A 15,761-nucleotide genomic window follows, 5' to 3' on the forward strand; every position below is an offset into this window, starting at 1 on the left:
CTCTGTGAGGCCAGGATGGAGAGATTTGGAGTTGTTCAGCCTAGAGAAGAGAAGGCTCCGGGGAGACCTTGTGGCCTTTCAGCGACAAGGGACACTACAGGAGAGAGGTGGACTTTTTAACAGGGCCTGTTAGAACAGAAAAAGGACTGGTGGTTTTAAATTAAAAGAGGGGAGATTCAGTCTAGAGAGAAGGAAGGGATTATTTACACTGAGTATGGTGAGACTCTGGCGCAGTTTGCCCAGAGGGGTGGTAGAAGCCTCATACCTGGAAACGTTTCAGGTTAGATTGTTTGGGACTCTGGGCAACCTGATCTGGTTGAAGATGTCCCTTCAAACTGCAGTGTGTTTGGACTACATGACCTTTAAACATCCATTCTAACCCCAACATTCTATGATTCTATGACTCTGTGTCACTTCCTCTTCTCAGCTCTTCTTGCTGTTGTCTGCTTTCCTTCCTCGACATTTCCTTTCCGGAGGGCAGTGTCTATATCTGAGCACACAGCCATCCGGAAGCACCCTGTTTACCCCCGGCTGCCAGCCTCGGTCCACGAAGCGAACTGCAGCTGCAGCAAGGCAGCGCTGGGGGCAGCAGTCCGATGGAGGTCACAGTGCCTTCCACTCTGGCCAGCTGTTGGTGGGTAACTGAGGTACTTCAGTTGGTCTCATGAAGGGGTGGCAGTCGCAGGGGGGAGTACGGCAAGGTCAGAACACCCACCTGGAAAGCAGCTGGTGTGTGGTGCATTCCCTGGCTCCCATTGCTTATCTCCCAGGCTCATTTTCTCGCGGGGGTGACCACAGTTGTGCTGACTAAGGCCAAGCTGGGACAGTGCTTTCCTGGCCTGCAGCCACCGATAGCAACAGTGGCCTCTGGCTGGCTCTGTGCCTGACTCCTTGTGACCCGTCCCGCAGGGAGCAAGTGCAAGTGCTTTGCAAGACTGCAAAGTGGCTTAACTTTTACATCTCTTCCTAAGCTCTTCTGAAGCAGTCTCCAACCCAGGCTGCTGCCATCATGCTGTGCTGGGGGAGCAGCAGCTGCTGGTGCTGCCTGAGCTGATGTTCTCCACTCAACCCATTGGTGTGGGAAATCCCCGAGTGTTGTCACAGCAGGTAGTTACAGGTCACCAACTGTGACAGTACTGCAGACTCTCCCTTCCAGAGTCTGCACCCAAGTTTCTCAGTACTGTGACCTGCTGCACAAACAGCTGTTTATCTCCACTGAGGTCCATTCTGCCTGCTGTCCTGGGCACAGGAACCATCTGTGTGCTGGAGCTGGGCTGTGCAACAAGAGGTTTCATCTTTTCCCACGCAGCACCCTTAGCTTTACACCACTCTCCTTCAACCCCTTCCCTGCAAACCCTCACCCCCAGTGCTCTTCTCCCAATAACAAAGACACCCACTGCTTCTTTAGATCAGAGTGTTATTTCTCTGTATGCCATTGTTAAGTGCTTGTCTGGACAGGACCTTTGTCAGTAGGACAGGGGGAGCTGGGCTCCCAAGAGGTGGCTTTTGAGGCATGGTGGGGCTGTGGAATGCTGAGCATATGGAGGAGTGAAGCAGGGAATGTTAGCAGCAAAGTCTGAAGAGTTAGTTTTGAAAGCCTACAAATACCCCTTTCCTTCTCTTATAGCTGCCAGGAGAACCTGTGGAGGGAGAGGAGGGGAAAACCATCTCTCCTCTCCTGCAAGGCAGCAGTCCAGGATGGGCTTTACTGAGTGCCAGCAGCTTTCCTTCCACAGGGCTGGCAGGTCTGTACAGAGGAGACTGAGAGCAGGGCAGAGCTGGCTGCTAGCTCCTTGCCACCTGATCTTTGGGACTGTCCTCCTGCAGGTCCTCCTCATCCGATTGCACCACGGGGGTCTCAGCCCCTTCCTCGCTGGTGTCCAGGCTGTTCAAATCCGTGGAGACAGAGGATGTGGACGAGATGCGTGACTTGCTTTCAGCTGCACTGGGCACTTGCAAGGTGATTTCCTCAGGGCACTGGCTGGCATCTGGCCCTGGAGGAGACAGCAGTAAGAGAAAAGGCCTTCTGGAGGTTTATGGCTATCTAAATGTCACAGATAGCCCCTCCAACTGTGTCTTACTTCTCTTCCTCTTACTCCTTACTGTGCTTCTCTGCACCTCACACCCCTGGCTCTGTACTGCACACTCCTCCAGTTTTGGCAGCAGAACCTTTTCTGTCTCACATGAAACATGGCTTGGAACCGTGCTGTGTGAGACCATGCTGTGTGGCTGCAGCAAGCAAGAGATATTTGGCTTGGCCTTGGTGAATCACAGCAGTGTGTGTGCAGGAAGGAAAGTGCTAGTGCTCTGGGCTTTCCCTGCAGGACCCCATCCCAGCTCCCTGGGGTCTGGGTGGGAGGTGGAGGACTCCTGCAGCCTTCCTGCTTGGCACAGTGAGCTCTGCAGCACAGTGGGGACCTGGGAAATCATGACGAGGCAGTGGCTGCTCCAGAGGAGCTTCAAGGCAAGAGAAATTGCCTCAGGACTCTGGCAAGTGCCTGGGCCCTCCTGTCTTCTGCACCATCAAGTATTTACAGGGCACTGTAACTCTGGGCTATGAATATAGATGCTGACATAGACCAGACCAGCATGAGGTCGCTTCAAGCCTCCCAGACCCCAGCACCAAGTGTGGGTATGTGTAGGTCTGCACGCAGGGTGGCTGGGGTTGAGGAAAAAAACAGTGTGGGTACTGGAGGCAGGAAGGGTTCCCAAGCTGGCCCACAAAAGGCTTGAGACTGCACGTACCTGGCAAAGACCCAGCAATGCTGCTCTCTTCTGTCCCACAGCCCAGAAACACATCCACTGTGTCCTGGTCTGACAAGTCCATCATGTCCATCTGTTCCAGCATGTCCACGTTCACCTCCATGGAGGAAATGCTGCCCAGCGGGGCTGCAGAGACAGTGAAAAGGTGAGTGCTAGTGCAAGGCAGAGGGCACCGTGAGCCCTGTGCAGGCAGGGTCCTGAGGAGGGAGGCTAGCTTTGCCAGTGGGAACTGAACTCTACTTGCTGGTAAGAGGCCCTCAGGAAATCATGTTTCCTTAAAAGATCACTCTGGACATCCCTGCTGTCTTGCTGCAGCCCTTGTCCTTGCCCCAGACTGCTGTCTGCAGCCAGTGACTCTACAGGGCGCCAGCCTGGGTACCCATGTGCAGTGACTTCAGTTAAGTGGTGTGAGTAATCCACAGCACACCCACACGCAGCCTGTGTGGTCCTGTCTCAGTGCAGTGTCCCCAGCTTCCTCTAGCCTGGAGGTGTCCTACTGCTCCCTAACACCAGGGCCACCAGTCCCTGAAACAGCCCCGGCGCCACGCCGGCACCCGCGGCACTTACGTCTCCGATGCTCTATCTGCAGGTGAGACATGGGGAAGAAGAAATCCACATCGTGCTGGAAAACCTCCTCAAAGAACTTCTGCCGGTCCCGCAGCTTCAGCTGCTGCTGTTGCATCTGCTCCGCGTCCAGGTTCCGCTGTGCCTGCTCCATGTCGGCTGGGGAGAAAGGTGAGGAGGGTTGGACCAGGCAGGGCTGTCACAACCCTTCTGCCTGTCCCAGTTCAGGCCATGATGGAGAGCAGGTGATGCCCTTCCGCTCTGCTTTGCAGCACACGCTGGTTTTGTCGCTGTGAGCAGATGTTAGACGCCAGAACAGCATGGTACTTGCTGTGCTGGAGCCTCAGCTCTTGCTTCAGAGATGCAGGGCAGCCAGGGCTGGGGAGCTCCTGTGCTGCGATCGCGGCTGCTGAAGTGAATCACCGAGGGGGAAGGGTGTTCTTAGCAGGTCAGCCATGGCTTGCACATGTTCAAGTGTCAGTTTCCTTGCTACAAACCAGGGCTGTCTGTGAACGCTGACAGGCAGGGGAAGCTCCCGGGGATAAGAAGTGGTGTTAGTACTCCAGGCTTACAGGGCTGAGGCACGAATAACAAAAGGCATTAGCAGCCCTGTCACCCTGCACTCGCCAGCCCTGCCGCCGCCGTCACTGTAAGTGCGGAGACGCCCCCGCTGGCGGCTCCCTCCCTGCCCCCATCCCGCCTGCACAGCCACCTCGGCTTCTGCCTGCCCAAACATTTTCATTCCTGCAATTCCTCCTGCAGTTCAGCGACCGTGCCTGTGTCCCCAGCTCACACGGGAGGCAGTGATGGGAGCCCTCAGGTTGTTGATGACAAGTGCTTCTTGCTGCATCCCTGGGTCTGCTACCTCACTTTTGGGTTGGGTACCCACAACAGCAAGGACCCAAATGGCACAGAGGGGCTGTGGCTGGTGCTCCCACTGTTCCCAGGTTGGTGTTTGACCTCGGTCATCCAAATTTCCTCTCAGCTGCTCTTGGCCCAGCCAGCATAAGGAAAATGTGATTACCGGAGCAGGCAGCACTGTAACTAAGGAAACCAAACAAACATCCTCTGCTGTGCCGGAGCACGGCCCAAACCCTCCCCTCCTCCAGGCTGGAGAGGAGGGAACAGAGGAACAGCATCCCCACCCTGTCTGACAGGAGTGAGGATGGGGATGACAGCAGGACTGGTTGTCACCATTATATAGCAGCATAGGAAGACCCAAACAGGAGAGACTTGGTGACCCTAGTGACGTGTCCTGGAGATCAGTGCCACATCTTCCCAGGGCTCCTCTGCACCCCACTTCTGGAGCATCCTTCAACTAAACCCCCCTGATCTGCAGGTGCTTGCCCTGAGAGGCCAGGTTGTGCCTGACGCACAGTGAGGGGATGCACTGTGACTCAAGGCCTGTCAGAGCCTGGAAGAGGCTCTGGTTCTCTTCTGGCTGTTCATCATCTTCCTGCAGTGCCCAGGGGAGTGATCCTGAATGCCCAAAGGGCCTTTGCCTTGTTTTGTCTGACCTGAGCACTGGGATCCTGCTCTGGTGCAGAGCTTGGTGTGCTGTGCAGTTCCTAAGCCAAGAGCTGTGGTGATGGACACGTGGTGCTCTTGAAGCTTTCCTGGCAAGGCTTACTGGCAGGTTAAGTGCTGCTGGCTTAAGGTGAAAGCCTCCTGCCTCCCCTGTGCTATCTGCAGAAGAGAATGGAGCCAAGAGCAGGGAGGGGGTGAGTGGGGCATTGTCTATGGAGTTTGCTGCCTTCAGCGGCTGGAGCCAGCCCTGTCCTATCTGTCCCAGGCAGAGCTCTGCCTTCCAGCCCAGCTGTGCCAAATCCATGGCAAACTGCACAGTTCACCATCCTGAGGAGAGCCCAGGAGGCTCAGGGCAGAGGCCATACTGGCTCCCAAATCCAGGGTGACAGACCAGCTCTCCAATGCAGCACCTCACCAAAAGGACCCCAACATGGAGGTAAGAAGGAGCAGCTCTAAATCCTCCCGCAGTGCAAATAGAAAACAAAGCTAAATGCTGCCAAGTGCTGCTCCACGTGCCGTGAGTGTGGCTGTTCTGCGCCATTAACATTCTCGCTGCCCATCGTGCGCCAGCACGTGACCGATACTCGGGGTAAGGGCGCTTGGGAGAGTCAGGACAGGTGCTGGTGGCAGCATTCCTGTGGGTGCTGGGATTTCTCTTGCGGGAGAAATTAGCAGGACCTGTTTATGAACTTGTTTTCGAGCTCTCTCTGGGGAGTTGGGCACGAGCACTGAGATCCCATTATGTAAGGAATGCCGGCAGCAGGAGATGGCAGCTGTGCTGTGCTTGGCCCTGCCTGACCCGTGACCGCGGTGAGAGTCGGGGATGGAGCCTGCCCCCCTCCCGGGGCTCTTCCGGGCCCGGAGGGGAGCAAACAGCCTTGCTAGTGTGGCTGCTCCTCAGCAACCCTCGACGGGGAAAGAAAGGAGAGCGGCATTCCCTGCCGCGGCCCTTCCCCATGTGACGGCCAGTCACACTTCCCGGCTGTCAGCCCTGGGATTGTCTCATCCGGCTGGCATGTTCCCACCGCGGAACAAGTTGGTGCACACAATGCCGCCCCTGTGCACCGTGGGGGATCTGTCGGTACCTGCTGGTGGCCTGGCTTTTATTACTATTGTCATGGTTATGACTACCGCCCGCCCAGCCAAGGGGCTGGAGGCTTATCAGCATTCAGAGCCAAGCTCTTCCCCACTGGCTGAACCGCCTAGCGCGGCTGCGGCAGCACTGAGCACCCCGCTGCCTTCAGATCCTTCCGGCTCCCACGGCTGCTTAGCCAGCGCTGCTTGGGGAGGACTGGGGGCCAAGCGCTAGTGCAGAGGCTGGGCAAGCAGGGCAGGGCAGGAGCATCCCAGGAGGTGCAGGTTTTGTCTTGCCTGGTCCCGGGCACCTATCTGCAGGGTGGGCTGTGGGAGTGGATGCTGGCTTCCCTGGTCCCTCGTGTGGCTCATGGCCACCACCATGGTGAGGAAGGCAGGGGAGGACTGGAGGTGAAGCAAACAGCTCTGAGCTCTCCCCTCCACCCCCTTGTCAAAGCACATTGTGAGAAGAGCAGGTCCTGATGTACAGTTAGGAAGAGGTGAGGGCCAGGCAGAGCTTCCGGATGCTGGGAGCACCCAACATCCAGGCCAGGAGCCTGTTCAGTTCTCCAGCTGTGTTTCTGTTGGGAGGGGATGCATTTTTCATTCCTCCCTGGCCCATGGGATCCCAGTACAACCTCCCTCTGTGATGGTGAATAGAAGGGGTGTATCTGGGGGTGGGAGAAGGCTTATTAGTGGAGGCACAAGGCCAGAAGAGGATGGGGATGGCCTTGTCACGACCAATCATGGCTCTGTAATACCTTACAGAGTTTTCAAGGGATCTAAAGAAGGTCTTGAAATATAATCTGTGCTGTTGAAAGGGAGAGGGTGTGATGGGAAGGTGAGGCAGAGTTTAAGTGAGGGGTCACTTTAAGCATGAGGCAGTTGCTTGGTGAATGAAAGAGCTAGGACAGTTTGGCACAGCCAGATGTTGCCCTTCTCCAGAGGTGGATTCCCTGACCCTGCTCCCAGAGAGGACCCCGGCACCCTAGCACTGCTGCCAGCCTATGCCTTGTGCTCCTAGTCCCTGCATGCAGGGCTGTGAGGAGATCAGGTGGGGTGAGTGTGCAGCTCCTTGGGTGCCACAGCATTTTGCAGGAGGCCCTTCCCTATTACCCTGTCCCAGCCAGGATAAATCCCAAGGGCTTTCAGCCTTTAGCCCTGGGAGAAGCTGCGGGCATGGAGAGCTGGGAATGCCCCTGAGAATCGTGCAGGGTCAAGCCGTGTGGAGATGGGTTGCCTGGACACACTGGCTGCTTGAGCGTTAATTCCCTGGCAGTCTCTTCAGGATCGGCATTCCTGACCTTGTGTTGCAGCACAGTAGAAAATAACCACGGTCCTGGTGAGAGGAAATGCACCCGGCGAGTGTGAGGGAGGCAGAGGTTTTGGCAGAGATACTGATGGGAAAAGCTGGAGGGAGGGGGAGCTACAGAGGGAGGACATGGCACTTCGTAACCCCTGCCAGTGCCGCGGCTGCATCGCCTGCACTGCTCATCCAGCTCCAAATCCCCTGCGTCTCAGCACTAAAAATATCCCCGCCGCCCAGAGCTCTTTCCCCGGCAGAGGCTGTCATGAGACCCTGCTATTTACGGGCCCCGCTGCCGTTCCTGCGGGAAGCGGCGTGAGGACAAAGAAGCCGGGAGGGTAGCACGGTGCCCCGGGCACGGCTCCATGGCAGGCTATCCCATGCCAGCACCCCGTCACCCCGATGTCACTCACCCTGCCATGCTCGCTGATGTCTGTGCTCTGTTCAACCACTTTTTCCCCTAAACCCGCGGCGTAGGGGGTTCTGCGCCTCCCGCGGGGTCTCATGGCTCTGGCGGGTGCCCCTGCCCCTCCACACGGATCCACTCCCCCCCGGGGGCCCCGGGGTACCGACGCCACTCTGGAACCAGCCCGTGGCCCAACAGGTCCTCGAGTTCAGCCGTTTCCCAGGCAGGTGCCCCCCACTCCATCCCGAGCATCCCCATCCCAGGCACGGAGCTTCCCGCGCAGCTCCGGGAGCGGTGCAGGCGCAGCAGGTTGGTCCGGCAGGGGCTCGGGGGTGGAATGGGGAGCCATGGGTCCTCTGCAAGGGCCACTGGGGGGGTGCCGCGGGGGTATGCGGGCAGCCCCAGCCCTGCACGCCCTCTCGGTGCCCTGATGCCCTCCCGCCCAGCGCACCCCGCGGCTCGGAACTTACCGGGCAGCCGCCGGCTGCGGCTCTGCGCCCCGGGCCCCGACATGCGGCTGCTGCTGACACAGGCGCGGGATGGGGTCGGGCCGGGCCGCTTGGGCTCAGCGCGGGGCGGCCGCCGCGCCCCCCTCCGCCGCCGCCTCCCGCCGCCGCCGTTCGCCCATCGCTGTGGGGCGGTGCTCGGGCTGCCGGGGCGGTGCCAGTGCGCCCAGTCCCGCGGCATCGCGGCGATATCGACCGACTGCCGTTCGGCCGCTGTCCCGGAGGCGGGGACGGGGGTCTCTGGTGCCCGGGGAGGATCCCTGCAAAGGGTCCCGGTCCAGGATCCCTGTCCGGGTCGGGAGCAGAGTATCCTTGAGCAGTACCCACTCATCACGGAGGATATCTGTTCTCTCAGGGCCCATAGAGAGTACCCATGCAGGATCCCTGGTCCTTATGCAAGGTCCCTGGTCCCGAAAGAGGACCTTGGTTCCTAAGGAGGATCCCTGCAGAAGGTCCCTCCACACATCCACAACCCCCCCAGGCAGAGCTCTGTGCCTGCAGTGTCCAGCTGCAGGTGCTCTGCTTCGCAACTCTGCCAGGGGGTGGGCAGCGCTGTGGGCAGGGGCTCTCTCCCTGGGCGGGGAGCGGTTACCAGTCATGATTCCTTTATTTTCCTGGTTTTTTTCTCTAAACTCTCACAATCATGCAGGAGAGATGGCAGCATGCTGTGTGGATGGGTCATGGGCTTCCTCCCCAGCTCACCTCAGCTCACTTCTGGTCTTTGGAGACCCTCATCCCGCAGCAGATCCCACTCTGAGAGGGTTTCTCCTACGTTCAACCCTGCACATCAGGGCTGCTCCTTGGCAGAGCAGAAGACTTGGCCGCCCGCCTCCTTCCTCTATCGCAGCAGGGTGAGTCAGTGCCTCGCTGTGCCCAGCGCCAGCTCTGCCCGCAGCCTGGTCACTGCCAAAGCCAGGACGGGGCGGGGGGGCATCCACTCTGCCCTTTGGCTGAAAGGGAGTTTCCAGCGTCCGTGGCGTGTCCCGCCTGCTCTACTCTCAGTTTCTCGCAGTCTAGATCACTAAAGATAACTGGGTATTGTTTGTGTCCCAGCTCTGTGTCGGCTACTGTTGCTTTGCTGTCCCCCCATGCTTCCGGGGAGTTGCTGAAAACCGGCTTTGTGCTAGGGATCTGCTGCCCCCACCCTCTGCACTTGGCTGTAGCTGCTGGCTTCAGCTCATATGGTGCTTACAGGGGATGAACTTTGTTCACGTGAGTTTATCTATATCCAAAAAGCACCCTCAGTCCTGTCTGATGGTTTCTGCCTGAGCATGGGGTGCCAGCTCTGTGTTTTGGTCCTGGAGGCGTGGGGGGATCAGACTGCTGCAGCAGGAGTGGGGAGGGTTATGGTCTTTGAGGAGCCACAGGAGCAAATCTCTGCTGGGTACCTGCTGGCCCTGGCTTGTCCACAGCTCCATGTACTCTGGTATGGCTTCTGGGCATCATTAGTCATTTGCTCCCATCCCTGCTGACCCGCTGCCCTGCCATTGGAGGCGAGGAGGCTGGGGACCCCAAGTTCCCAAGGGCTCCCTGCAGCCTAAGTCCCCGCTGTGGGGATGTCACATGTGGCTGCTCTCCGTGCAGAGTGACACACACCCAGACCCCCACTGCTGCGGCCCCTCCGCCCTGCCTGGCTGGGAGGGGGTTGGAATAGCAGTGATATCATCGGCACGGAGCCTGACTCATCCCGGCTCTCCAGCACAAGCCGTGCTGCACAGCGGGGCACACATTTTATTCCAATTAAACCAGCGCAGGCAAGCCAGCTCCACATCATGACTTTTTCGCTCGTGGCAAAGCGTGCTTGCTCCTGGCCAAGGGGTGAGAGGGGACAGAGGTGGCACTTAAGTTGGGTGACACAGTCTTCACTTCTGGTAGGGAGCCCTAAGAATAAGCCTTGCCAGATACCTGCAGGGTCTGTCTTGGCCGCCGCAGCATCCCTGCCTCACATGTGCCTCCAGTGCAGCTGTCGGCATTGTCCTGTGTCAACAGCCCTCACCCTAACCGCAAATGCCCAAATCCTTGAAGATCCAGGTCAGAAGCCCGAGCAGGAATGACGCCTCTTCTCTCCACAACACAGAGTTCAGCTCCTGCCAAAAGTCCCCAGGGGAGCCAGCATCAAAGTGCACCCGTCAGCAGCAGAAAATGTAACGTGACTCGTTCCTCCTGCCCTTCCCACTCAGATTTCTCTCATCTATTAGAGGTTTGGGAGGTGAGTCAGGGAGCTGTGGGGTGAGGATGGAGCTGGGGAGGAATTGGCTGCTAAGGGAAAGGTGAACCCATATAGGCAGGTGAATCACTTGCTGGTGAAAACAGACCTTGTTCTCTAGGAGGTGAGTGTGGATGGAGCTGGGAGTGATCCACAGCTTGACTCAATCAGTAGATTGTGGAGTCAAGAGAAAAAGAAGGCAAGGCTGCTTTCCCGGTGAATGAGGAGACACGTTGCAAGAGAGCAGCCTGCAGCTGGCAAGGCTCCAACAACCTAAGGTCCTGCAGCTCCCTTAAAAGGGGAGATTTTAGCCTGGGACAGCATGGAGACAGAAAAGCCATAAACACCCTCAAAGGAATGTGATGGTGAGATAGGAGCATCTCTGCAAGGCTGGGGAGGCAAGAGGAGCTGAGCTGAGGTTCACAGCATTACTCCGTGCCAGGAGCCAGTCAGCTACTCGGTCATATCCTGACTCAAAAGAGGGGAGCCCAGTCCTGAGGGTGAATCCTGTCAAGCCATGGAGGGTCATGTCCCTGTGTGCTCAGGCTCCACATCACTCAGGTGATGGCATGGGAGCTAGTAGAGCTGGGAGGTTGTGTGTGGGCAGCAGTACACAGCCCTGTCCCCAGGAGAAGAAGGGATATTTCTGGAGCACCTCCTCAGAGACCTGAGTAGAGAAAGGAGAGATCCCATGTCAGGCTGGGACCAGGGCTGCTCCCCCACTATCTGCTCTCACCTGCTTGGCCCTGCAGTTTAGGTGTGCTGATGTCCCCTATGTTGGCAGGTGGCTTCTCATCCAGGAGCCACTGGCTTTACCCAGGTGGGTGAGTGCCAGGCAGCCTTGGGCAGCAGACATGGAGACATGGGGACTGGAGCTGCAGCTCCAGACAGGGTGAACCCACAGGCAATGCCATAGAGAGATTCAGTGGGACAAAGGGAGGCCCTGCGAAATTGCCCATAGAGCTGGTGCTGGGTGACCCTTTGGGCATCCCTGTGGCTGTCCTAGTAGCTTAGGGTCCTGAGACCCTCCTCAGCCCTACTCACCCCTGAGGGTGGTAGGTGAAGGAGCAGAGCCAAAATCACCTCCTCCAGCCCCTGACACTGAAGGCACAGGCTCTGCCTCTGGTTTGTGAGTAAACCTGGCTGGGTGAAACCCCCTTCCCCAGCCTGGCAAAGTGCTGCTCACAGTCATCTCAGGACCCTGAGCAGGGGACACTGTTGGGAATGGACAACCAGACAGTGACATGGGACAGACTGCCAGGGCAGGGGAAGTGTGGCTGGCAGCTAACACCCAGCCTCAGTGCCAAGAGATACCCAGCATGGTGCTGAGGACAAGACGGCTGGGAGAGATGCCCAGGACTGTGGCTAAGAGGGGCAGAGGCAGCTGAAGGAGCCAGGACAAGTGGGGCTAGAGGGGCAGCTTCCCACAGGAAAGTGCTGGTGGGGCTGGAGGGTGCTGCTGCAGGCAGCAAGGGCACCTGCACTCAGAGATCTCTTGAGTTCAAGCATCCTGAGCTTTTTCAGCTCATGCTTAAACCAGACTGTCCCTGCCATGTGCTGATGGCAGCACATCTTGTTCTTCCCTCAGCAGCCACTGGTGGGCACAGGTCCTGGCACAGACTCAACCCATACCATGCCCAGCTGGAGCACAGGGCAGCCCAACTGTGTCCTGCCACCAGCTGCATCCAGAGGCTAGACAGGGATGAATTCTGCCCCCACAGCCATGTCCATGCTGGAGGACATCAGCAGTGTTTGGGTCAGCCTGCTGGCTGCTTGTGGGACAACAGAAGAGCAAAGAAGATGGCCTCAACTCATGGAGCTGATCCCACACCCCAGCCCTCCTGCAGCTTGGACCTGCTTGGTGCATCTGCATCATCATCATGGTGAGGTTGTGAAGACTGTGTGTCATGGTGACAGATCCTTTCTGGCCACCCTGGTGTCCTGGGCTAGCCCTGCCCCCTTCCCTGGGACTGGCTAGGTGTAGGAGGCTGCCCAAAGATGTCCCATCAGGGCTGCAGGGCTGTCTGCTGGGCTCAGGATGGGGAACCCCACTCCAAACTGAGCCTCGAGCTGTGTCGTCCTCTCAGGCTGATCCCTGAAGGGGAAATTCAGGTGGTTACTGCTCAGCAGTGGGAATTTGTGAGTGAGGAATGATCTGGGCAAGAGGGCCCAGGTGCAGCAGGGCTCAACCTGGCTGGCATCAGGGATGGCAGAGCCAGCAGGACTCTCTGCAAGGGAGTGGGGTTTCCTTTGGGTCAGGAGCAGAAGCATCCCCAACATTGTCCTGCAGCCTCCTTGGGATAGGAGGGTTCAGGGGCCACCTTTGGGCAGCAGAGCTGGGCCAGGGGCTGGACCCAGGGCTGGTCTGAAGTGCTACTCAGGGACAGGTGCTGGAGCAAGTGGATAGAAGGGAGCTGCTTGTGACACATCTCTCAAGCCTCCTTGAAGAACCGTTGATGGTGGCAGGACTCTGCCCAACTCTCCATTTTGTTTGATACTGTCTTTGTTTAAGCCCCTCCAGCCCCACCAAGGCACCACACAGCTGCCTGCTTTCTCTCCCAATGAGCCTCTTGCAGTGTGATGAGGAGAAGAAAATACAAGAAGAGGCTGGAGACAAAGGGCAGGGAGGGCTCCCTCCCCAGATATGGTCCTGGGGAAAAGACAGCCTTGATCTGGGGAAAGAAAATGAATTGAATTTACACAAAAGCACCGATTTACAAACTCAACCAGAGCAGGACACTGCTGTCCTCTCAGAGGTGCTGATTGGCTTGGCCTTGGCCAGAGGCAGGTCCAGTTTGAGCTGTGCCATAGCCTCAGCCTCACCCCGAAAACCCTGCAGGACACAAGCCCAACACATCAATTAAAGCACAAAACTCTGCTTAATCCTTCTTGAGGGTGATGGAAAAGTTCCCTGATGCTCCTCATGAAGCTGCAGCTGCCTCAGGTGTTGTGCCCATCCCCACTGGCCAGCCAGTAACGGACTGCCTTGGCCAGCTGCGCCTGCCGGTGCCTGGCAACGGGCACAACACAGACCCTCTGCCCTGCTCCCGGTGCAGCCCTTCACTCTTGCTCCTTGTCCAGTCCTTCTCTTCTCCCAGTGCCTCAAACCCACACCCAGCCCTTCTCACCTCTCCCAGCACCTTCCCCATTTCCCTGTCAATGTCCCAGTGAATGATGGCGCCTCAGAGAAAGAGGAAACTTGCACTGCTGGAGGTGGGCACCTCACAGCTGGCTGGGCAGGCCTGAGCATGCACCCTGGGGATGGCATGGGGTGGGGACTCTCCTCTGGGGAAATTGTAGGGGCCTGTAGGAGCCCTGAGTGTCCTGGGCTCATGGCCCAGGGATGCTTGCCAGGAGCAGCTGCCTCCTGCCCAGAGCCTGAGCTGGTGTCTTTGCTGCCCCTTTCCAGGCTGGACCCTCAGGATCCCAGGCCTCCCCGCAGTGCAAGAGACAGCACAGAAGCCACCAGTGCAGGGTAAGGAGCTTCTGAGTGCCAAGGCAGGCACAGAGCCGGGGTCTGTGCCCAGGGGCCCACAGGGCAGTGAGCAGTACCACTCACCCCTGCCCTCTCTGCTCTGGCAGATCCAGAAGAGCTCTAAGCTCTCCAAGGAGATGAGGAGGAAGGAGATTAAGAGGACAAGGTGGCTGGAGAAACGAGCTGGCCACTGCCGGTGGGTGCTGGTGGTGGAGGAGCCACCCAAGCTCCAGCAAACTCCTGCTGGGGATGTGCCCAGGGTCCCTGTTGCCTGATGGCTTTTGCCAAGCACCGAAAGGGGGCAGGGGTGCCTAAACCCCTGTCTCACAGGTCTGCTTGGCTGGCCAGGGCAGGACCAATGAACTTTCCTGCTTGACTTTTGGCTTAGGATGCGCCTAAGAAGAAGCCGTGTAGGAGGAATGGAAGTAGGAATGAAAGGGGATGGTAGTGAGCAGATGGAGGTAGATGTGGTGGTGGAAAAGAAGATGGAAGTGGATCGGTACTTGGAGGAGATGGAAGTGGATCGGGATGGAGAGGAGCCAATGGAGGTGGACCAGAGCTCCCCACAACAACAGGCACGTGTTCCCCATCCTGTGCACACAGCTGGGTTGGGTAATCCACTGCCAGGCTGGGGGTGTGGCTGGGGTGGGTGGTCCCCACTGAGGGACACAGCACCCTGTCCCCTTGTCCTGGTGGCACCGCTGCCACCATTGCACTGCCCTGAGCAGCCACCCACGTTGGGCAGGGAGCGATTCCTTAGGGCTCAGCAACCCAAGTGTAACCCAAAGGCCAGTGGGGCTCAGTGCTGGCAGCACAGTCCTGCTCTGCCAGTGTGTCCCTGGGCTGTGGCACATCCAGTGCCCATCAGGACAAAGCCCAACCTGCAGCTGGGCCACTCAGGAACCCCCAGCTCTGCTCGTTGGGCCAACGGCTCTGTTGCTGGCTTTGCTTCCAGGTCCGTCGGCGTTCTGGAGTGCGGTGCCGAAGGAGGTTGTTTTAGGAAGAGTTGTTGTTTGTTTGCCTTTGTTGTTGACTTCAGTAATTTATTTAGGTATTCCTGTAAATAAGTTTGTTTATATCTTCCTGTAAATATGTTTGCTTGTATCTTCCTGTAAATATGTTTGCTTGTATCTTCCTGTAAATATGTTTCTTGATGTCTTTCTGTAGATTCATAGCTTCACAGATTGGGTTGGGTTGGGTTGGGTCGGGTTTGGTGGGGTTGGGTTGGAAGGGACCTTAGAGATCATTTAGTTTCAATCCCCCTGCCATGGGCAGGGACACTTTCCACTAGGCCAGCTTGCTCAAGGCCCATCCAGCCTGGCCTTGAACACCGACAGGGAGGCAGCTTCCATGACCTCCCTGGGCACCAGTTCCAACATCTCACCACCCTTACTGTAATGAATTTCATCCTCATATGCAGTCAAAATGTGCCCTCCTCAAGCTTGAGTTAATTGCTTCTTGTCCTATCACTACAAGCCCTTGTCAAAAGTCCCTTCCCGGCCTTCTTGTAGGCCTGTGTCAGGTACTGCAAGGCAGCTGTAAGGTCTTCCCAGAGCCTTCTTTTCTCCAGGGTGAGCAGCAATGTTTCTGTATTTCTGTAAATACAGTTGTTTCTCTTTCTCCATAAATATATTTGTTTCTGTTTTCCAAACCCAGGCTCTGTCTCATGCTTGCATTGGGCACTGGTGGGGTTTGCCCGGTTGTGGTTTCCACTTGCTCCGTGTTGGTGGGCTGGGGGTGCTGGCAGGGCCACCCTGGGGCAGGGGGAGATGAGCAGGGCAGGGAGGGGGTCCCACATGGGGAGGCAGCTCCAGCTGGCACCTTGTCAGCGCCGCAGCGTTGCAGGATACAGGGGCCGAGCTTGCCCCCAGGCACTCATTAGCCGCGGCCCAGCCCCCTCCCTCCCCAGCCGCTGCCGGAGCCGCTCATTAGCG

The 15,761-nt window shown here is 57.7% G+C and overlaps 1 protein-coding gene across 1 annotated transcript; it reads right to left on the reverse strand.

Moving 5' to 3' along the window:
- Positions 1-1,350: 1,350 nt before the first annotated feature.
- Positions 1,351-8,275, reverse strand: DBNDD2 (dysbindin domain containing 2). The gene is made up of 4 exons (XM_054173700.1): positions 8,111-8,275; positions 3,331-3,486; positions 2,746-2,889; positions 1,351-1,994 (listed from the first exon to the last, which is right to left on the reverse strand). The coding sequence occupies exons 1-4, from the start codon at positions 8,151-8,153 to the stop codon at positions 1,786-1,788; spliced, it is 552 nt and encodes a 183-aa protein (XP_054029675.1). The 5' UTR covers positions 8,154-8,275; the 3' UTR covers positions 1,351-1,785.
- Positions 8,276-15,761: the final 7,486 nt, after the last annotated feature.

Source organism: Dryobates pubescens, chromosome 26 (genome assembly GCF_014839835.1).
Source record: "Dryobates pubescens isolate bDryPub1 chromosome 26, bDryPub1.pri, whole genome shotgun sequence".
Taxonomy (NCBI): Eukaryota; Metazoa; Chordata; class Aves; order Piciformes; family Picidae; genus Dryobates; species Dryobates pubescens.

Bases quoted from the DNA above. Each gene is read 5' to 3' on its own strand.
- DBNDD2 (XM_054173700.1), bottom strand. From the start codon at position 8,153: ATGTCGGGGCCCGGGGCGCAGAGCCGCAGCCGGCGGCTGCCCG. The intron at 3,487-8,110 runs GTAAGTTCCGAG...CTTTCTCCCCAG, and splicing joins CCGCAGCCGGCGGCTGCCCG to CCGACATGGAGCAGGCACAG. The intron at 1,995-2,745 runs GTACGTGCAGTC...TGTCTCCTCCAG, and splicing joins CATTGCTGGGTCTTTGCCAG to GGCCAGATGCCAGCCAGTGC.